Raw genomic sequence first — 7,613 nt, 5'->3', positions numbered from 1 at the left:
GTGGCAGATCAGGATTGAGGGGCACCGGCAGAGCTGTGTGTGGGGAGCACAGAGGGAATAGCAGTGTGCGTGGCAGTTCAGGATTGAGGGGCACCGGCAGAGCTGTGTGTGGGGAGCACAGAGGGAATAGCAGTGTGCGTGGCAGATCAGGATTGAGGGGCATTGGCAGAGCTGTGTGGAGAGCTAACTGCAGCTCCTACCAGTACAGTCTGGTTCTAGCCAGCACTATCAGGAACTTCTCATTAATATGAAAACCAGCTCCTGTGTTTGTCACAGCCAGTGCTGCCGTGCGGCTATCACTCCATCTTGAGTGTCTGGGTGAGGGGCGGGATACAGATTATATCTGTCTTCCTTGTTTTCATGATCGGAACTAGCCAACAGCTGGGGTGTGACCTCTGCTTCTGATGGGTGGTAGTGAAGGTCAGTTTCAGCCTGCAGGCTAGTTAGGGGAAAACCTGCTAAGCTGAGCATGGTCTCTTGCATGCAGCACATGTGCAAACAGCTTGGGGCAGTGTATTTGTGTAAAAAAACCACACATCCCTGCATGTACTCTGGTCCTTCTCAGTGCTCTTTTCTAAACCCCTCTGGTTCTGCAGAAAAGGACCTGGGGATTACAGTGGACGAGAAGCTGGATATGAGTCAGCAGTGTGCCCGTGTTGCCAAGAAGGCCAACAGCATATTGGGCTGCATTAGTAGGAGCATTGCCAGCAGATCCAGGGAAGTGATTATTCCCCTCTATTCGGCACTGGTGAGGCCACATCTGAAGTACTGTGTCCAGTTTTGGTCCCCGCACTACAAGAAGGATGTGGACAAATTGGAGAGAGTCCAGCAGAGGGCAACAAAAATAATTAGGGGGCTGAGGCATGTGACTTACGAGGAGAGGCTGAGGGAACTGGGGTTATTTAGTCTGCAGAAGAGAAGAGTGAGGGGAGATTTGATAGCAGCCTTCAACTACCTGAAGGGGGGGTTCCAAAGAGGATGGATCTTGGCTGTTCTCAGTGGTGGCAGATGACAGAACAAGGAGCAATGGTCTCAAGTTGCAGTGGGAGAGGTCTAGGTTGGATATTAGGAAACACTTTTTCACTAGGAGGGTGGTGAAGCACTGGAATGGATTACCTAGGGAGGTGGTGGAATCTCCTTCCTTAGAGGTTTTTAAGGTCAGGCTTGACAAAGCCCTGGCTGGGATGATTTAGTTGGGGTTGGTCCTGCTTTGAGCAGGGGGTGGGACTAGATGACCTCCTGAGGTCTCTTCCAACCCTGATATTCTATGATTGATTGTGTGTGTGTGGTGCGGTGACCAGTATGGTGCACAGTATCCAGACGAGGCTGCTCCAGTGATTGATATAAAGTTGTTAGAATGTTCTATGTTGTTCTCCATCCCAGGCCTTATGCATCCGAACATCTTTTGCTTTTCTGACCACAGCTGCACATGGAGCTGAGGTCTCTGTTGAGCTGCCCATAGCAACATTGTTATGTGTTGCCCATTCTCCTGGGTTGGTCAGTTGTCTCTGAAGTTCCTTGCTGCACGCTCCCTTTCCAGATATTTAATAAATACATTAAACAGCACGGGACCTTGGACAGTGTCTTGAGGCCCTGCTGTTTGCCGTTCAACCCTACTCATTGCTTTCTGTCGCCTAGGCAGTTTTTGATGCGTGACAATACTTTGCCTCTCGCCCCGTGACGATATCAATTCAGTTTGTCGGGTACAAAAGGCACGCAGGTGTATAATTCCGCAGGTCACCCCATGAACTGCTTAAATATGGGCACATTTGCCTCCCTTCAGTTCCCTGAAACAGTGGCTGATGCCTGTGATGTCAAGGACCTCAGTCAACTGCCAAACATTCTACAGCTCCTAGTTTTGTTTTTAAACTCCTTGCATTTGTATAGAAACTCTTCTAGATTTGTTTTTGACTAAGGCCTGGTCTACACTAACACCCCAATTCGATCTAAGGTATCAACTTCAGCTACGTGAATAACGTAGCTGAAGTCGACATACCTTAGTTCGAATTTACCGCGGTTCAGACGCGGTCCACACACGGCAGGCAGGCTCCCCCGTCGACTCCGCGGTACTCCTCTCGCTGACGTGGAGTACCGCAGTCGACGGCGAGCACTTCCTGGTTCGAATTATCGCGTCCACACCAGACGCGATAAATCGAACCCGGAAGTTCGATTGCCAGCCGTCGAACTACCGCGGTAGTGTAGACAAGCCCTAATAATAATTCCTAACTCCTGTATGGTGCTTTTTTAAGATGAGGTGTGATTTGTATTTAATTCCTTTATAGGACACTCTGCTGATTTTGCAGACATTGCCTGTGTTCTTACCTCTTGTCGCAATACTCCTCAGCACAGGGACTGTCTCTAGCTGTATGTGCAGTGTATGACAGGACGGAGCCCCTTTAGACCCGATGGTGTTTCATTCAATAACCCTCCCAAGGGGCTGGCTGCTTGCTCTGGGCCCCTTAACGTGCAGAGGGTGGGGTTCCCTGGTAGCTCTGCTGCACTGGCTAGCAGAAAACTCTAAAATGCTGCAAGTTTGTCTGGCTCGTGTAACTCAATAGCAGGAAGGATTTTCCTCAACTTTGCTCCCCAGATTTGCTTCCAGGCTGAGGCCAAGCGTGGAGCAGGGAGCGAGCGCTCTCAGGGAGTTGGTCAGAAAGCTCTGTGAGATCTGGGGCTGCAATGGAAGTCCTGGCCCGAGAGTGGTGAATGGCAGAGCTGAAGGCAATGAGTGTTGGGCAGATGCCATCACCCTGGGACCCAAGCGAGAGCGCTCCATCCTGGGGCACGTCACATTCTTGATTTCTCGGTTGAAAGCCCTTGTGGAAATGAGGAACACCTTTGCCCAGAGCGGCAGTTGTGCAAGGCAGCACTCCCCACCGCCTCCCGCTGGTGTACCTTTCTCGCTCCCTCCCCACTGCGGTTTCCTGGCATGTTCCAGTTGTGAATGTGCAGCGAGGTGACTCGCTGTGAGACAGCATCTTCCTAGGAAGAGTTTCACTTTAACGGCACTTCTCTGGTCTCTCACTGGAGTCAGAAGCGACTTAGCCTGGTATCTTAGCATGTGTCTAACCCCAGCTGGTACTTTAATCTCTCCAGCTGGCATTCCACAATGACCCCCCGCTCCCAACAAGCTCCCTGCACCCCTCTCCCCCAGGGAGCAGCCTTGATAGAAAGGGTGGGTTGAGGGTGTCGTGCATTTTCTGTTAGCTGCCCAAACCTAGATGGCACTTCAGAGAACAAATGAGTCTACAGTCTGCGCATAGACCAGGCCAGAGTGATTCTCCGCTACAACAATGAGACTGTGGCTCCTTTGGTTTTCCTGTGGCCATCAGGCCCTCAATGGGGACTTCTTAGTAGTGACCGTGTGTAGCGCAGCGGCGCTGAATTAGACAGTCCAGCAGTTTACCTCACTAGTCCTGCAGGTGGCTGGTGTTGCAGTCCTAGGGTAGGTGTAGCTGTGACAGGTTGGATCACAGAAACCCCCTTGGGAGCTGCCACCTGATGTGCCAAGACTACTTCTACCCCTGCTTTCCCTGCCAGCTCGGGACCCCAGCACCCCGTCTTGCTGAGCCAGACACGCCCGTCTGCTCCAACACAGACCCAGGGTCTGAATCACGTCCCCTAACAGCTGTAGGCTTGACTGAAAGCAGCTTACAGAGTGTTCTTGTCTTTAACACTTAGATGCCCAACTCCCAATGGGGTCTAAACCCAAATAAATCCGTTTTACCCTGTATAAAGCTTATACAGGGTAAACTCATGAATTGTTCGCCCTCTATAACACAGATAGAGAGAGATGCACAGCTGTTTGCCCCCCCCCAGGTATTAATACATACTCTGGGTTAATTAATAAGTAAAAAGTGATTTTATTAAATACAGAAAGTAGGATTTAAGTGGTTTTAAGTAGTAACAGAACAAAGTGAATTACCAAGTGAAATGAAATAAAATAAAACACGCACATTTAAGCCTAATACAGTAATACAATTGAGTACAGATAATATCTCACCCTGAGAGATGTTTTAATAAGTTTCTTTCACAGACTGGACGCCTTCCTAGTCTGGGCACAGTCCTTTCCCCTGGTACAGCCCTTGTTCCAGATCAGGTGGTAGCTAGGGGATTCCTCATGATGGCTCTCCCTCTTTGTTCTGTTCCACCCCTTTATATATCTTTTGCATAAGGCAGGAATCCTTTGTCCCTCTGGGTGTCTCTCCCCCCTCACCCCTCCCCCCGCCCCCCAATGGAAAAGCACCAGGTTAAAGATGGATTCCAGTTCAGGTGACATGATCACATGTCACTGTAAGACTTCATTACCCACTTGCCAGCACACACGTATACAGGAAGACTCACAGGTAAAACAGAGCCATCTGCTGTCAATTGTCCTGGTTAATGGGAGTTATCAAGTTTCCAAACCACCATTAATGGCCCACACTTTGCATCATTACAATAGGCCCTCAGAGTTCTATTTCATATTTCTAGTTTCAGATACAAGAGTGGTACATTTATACAAATAGGATGATCACACTCAGTAGATTTGATACCTTAACAAGAGACCTTTTTGCATGAAGCATATTCCAGTTACATTAGCATATTTTCGTAAAATCACAGAGTGCAACATCACAGTAGCTTTGCATCTCTTGTATCTTATCAGACAGCCTGCCCCATGGGAGGCAAGGTGGGAGGCACAGGGCCTTCAGCAGGAAGTGCCTTCTGACCTGGAAGTGCTACGCTATGAACTATGAAGCATGTTAGCACAAATTCAGGCAGCCTGTTACTGGCTAGACCAGAGTGAGTCACCCCCCATGAGGAACTCCAGCATACCCTGCCTCATTGCCTATTTGTTTGGTTCATAGTCTGGAAGACAAGAAGGGACCAATTAGAGGAGTCGTAGATGTATTCACAGCTGTCAGGGCACCCCTTGGGTTTGAACTCAGGACCTCTGGCAATGCAAGTGAGGCCCATGCTGCCAGGCTGCCTAGCTACTTCTGAAATCAAACTGCAGCCTTTCTCCTCGTTAGCCTCCCTCCACTTCCACGGAAGCATGGTGATTGGAGTGGGTGGCGCTTAATGGGGATGTACCAGATGAGCAGTAGTGACATGAGACGTGTGCCGTGATGCAGAGGTCCTACTGGGCTCATGTCTTGAGGCCTTTTGACACGTTCGGAAATGCTTGGGGATCATGTGGGCTGTAGGTAAGTGTCACTCATCCTCTCATCTGCTTGGCTTTCTCCTCAGGCGTACCTGGAATCCTTCTACAAGTTCTGCAGCATCCTGGGAGGCACGACTGCAGACGCCATGTGTCCAATCCTGGAGGTAGGCTGCAGACGGGACATTCTGCATGGTATAATGTAACAGTAATCGCACCGTGCGCTGCTCAGCGCGCTCCAGCCAGAGCAGAGCTGCCGATTGACCGCAGAAATGTTGGTTTCTAAAATTCCTTTGCACCTCCGTGCATGTGGCTAGCTGGCTTGGTTGGGTAGCCAGGAGAAGCTGTTGCTAGCACTGGGAAGTAGGTGATGTCGCAGCAGGCCCCACAAACACCTTCCCACTTTGCCCTCCGCCAGAAATGCGAAAGGCCTGGGAGGTGGTGCATTTTGGCTCGGAGCGGAGCCCGGGAACAGAGCAAGTTATGAAGCAGTTGGAAGGGCAAAGGGTGGGATGTGGCTCTCCCCAATCCTGGCAGCCAAGCCCATGAGTATTCCTCCCACGGGTCTCTGCTCAAGTGGCCCGGCACATACCTGTCCTTGGGCGCACTCTGCCCCTCAGCCAAAGGGACTGGTGGACACCTCTTGTCAGGGCTGATTCCCCACTCTGGCACTTCGAGTGCAGAAGGTGGGGGCCTGCAAGGATTCAAAAAATGAATACTGGCCACTCCAGGCTTGTATTAAACTCCCAAGGTTACAGCTTTTCTCTGTCCTTGGCTGCGTAGATGCTGCCACTACCCAAGTGCAAACCCCTTGGAACCCAGGAAGGCGCACTTGGGAATTTCTCCCTGTGGGTACCCTGGAGCCCTTTCTCACATGCACGCGCCCCGTCCCCCCCCGGGGAAGAGCTGAGGAAGAAAACAAAGGAAATTAGCTGTTACCCCCAGCTAATCAAACATGCACAAACCTCTTAGGACACCAAAAATTCAATCCTGTTCTTAAAAATAAATAAAAAGGTAAATTTTATTAAAAACAAAGAGAGAAAATACATCTGGAACTTAGGCTTTTGCTAGATTTTAAAAGAGCAATGCCAAACATTAAGCACCCAAAATAGCTTCCTTCGGGGTTCAGCTTAAAGGTTACAAGCAAACAGAAGCACTTGGGGTTAGCACAGAGGAGTCCACCAGCCAATAGAAATAAACAGAAATAAACCTAATCGCGTCTTTCTAAACATTTCTGATCTACTTACACATCTGGGGGTTCCAAATAAGCTCATGCTAGGTATGAGCTGATGCTCTATGATCATACCTGGCTTAACGCTTCTCATAGCATAACTGCTCCCTGTTCCCCTCTTTCCCAGAGAACAGCAACAGACACAAAGGGGACGTTTTCCCCCCATTTTAAAAAGTTCTAGCCTTCCCATTGGTTCTTTTGGTCAGGTGCCCACTCCCTTTCCTTTTACCTGGGGGACTTTTTAACCCTTTACAGGTAAAGCAAGCGGAGAGCAGCCACCAAGAGGGACTTTGTCCATAAAAGGGAGCTACTTCCCCCCCACATTTCTCCCCCCTCCTGTGGCCAGAGCTTTCCCACACCTTGTCTCTGTTGCGAACTCCTAGCAATGGAGTGCAACGCTGGGCCTCTTGCAAGGCTGTCTCCACCAGTTCAGCCTCGTTCCCTGTGACTATTGCACACTAGTGCCGAGGAGCCGGAATCCGAACAGTGATTCTGCAGACGGGCTGCACAAATCTGTGCCTGGCTTTAGAAAATCAACCCTGGGGCAGTGACTGCGTGTAGCACCCGAGTGCAGTAGGTGGGACAAGCAGTTCATTTGCTAGCACCGAGACCAAACCGATTAGTCGAGACGTGGTCCCCAGGTTTTCAGACCATCGCTCCCGGTTCCCGAGCGCTCCTCAGCCCGGCTCTGAAGCCAGGCTGCTCAGTAGGAACGGTGACTCTCCTCTGGCACCCGGCATTCTGCCCCACAAACAGCAGCTGGCTGGGGGGCTCTGGCCACGTGTGCCAGGCGTGTGCCACAGGCAGCGTAGCCTGGCCCTGCCGAGGGTGGCGGAACTGTGACTGGGTTGTGCTCTCACGTGCCCTAACGAAGCTGGATTTGCTCTTTATCACTGGCCTGGCCTTGCTCCATTCATCAGCCTGCAGCTTGAGCGCTGTATTTGCCAACTCCCAGCTGAAGGTTTGCGCTTTACCCAAGGGGGACGGGCGGGCACAGCACTGCCTAATGCCACTTGTCGGTCTCTTAGTTTGAAGCTGACAGGAGAGCCTTCATCATCACCATTAACTCGTTTGGCACGGAGCTCTCCAAAGAGGACCGAGCCAAGCTGTTCCCTCACTGCGGGAAGCTCTATCCTGAGGGGCTGGCCCAGCTAGCCAGAGCAGATGACTACGAGCAAGTCAAAACAGTAGCAGACTACTACCCTGTAAGTACCAGCGGGGGGTCCCAGGAGCTGACTGCTC

At 50.8% G+C, this 7,613-nt stretch overlaps 1 protein-coding gene across 1 annotated transcript in view; it reads left to right on the top strand.

Moving 5' to 3' along the window:
* LOC112104255 (V-type proton ATPase subunit d 1) overlaps positions 1–7,613 on the top strand; it is a 93,892-nt gene that overhangs the window by 82,467 nt on the left and 3,812 nt on the right. The window contains exons 5-6 of the mRNA XM_024196474.3: positions 5,230–5,307; positions 7,400–7,576. Of these exons, the coding sequence (XP_024052242.2) occupies positions 5,230–5,307; positions 7,400–7,576 (255 nt within the window). The remainder of the gene's footprint in view (positions 1–5,229; positions 5,308–7,399; positions 7,577–7,613) is intronic.

The sequence above is a fragment of the Terrapene carolina genome, unplaced genomic scaffold (genome assembly GCF_002925995.2).
Source record: "Terrapene carolina triunguis isolate 2854851 unplaced genomic scaffold, T_m_triunguis-2.0 Scaffold165, whole genome shotgun sequence".
In the NCBI taxonomy this organism is placed as follows: Eukaryota; Metazoa; Chordata; order Testudines; family Emydidae; genus Terrapene; species Terrapene triunguis.
Note: the sequence above shows the minus strand (reverse complement) of the source record. Positions and strands in the feature narration are given on the sequence as shown.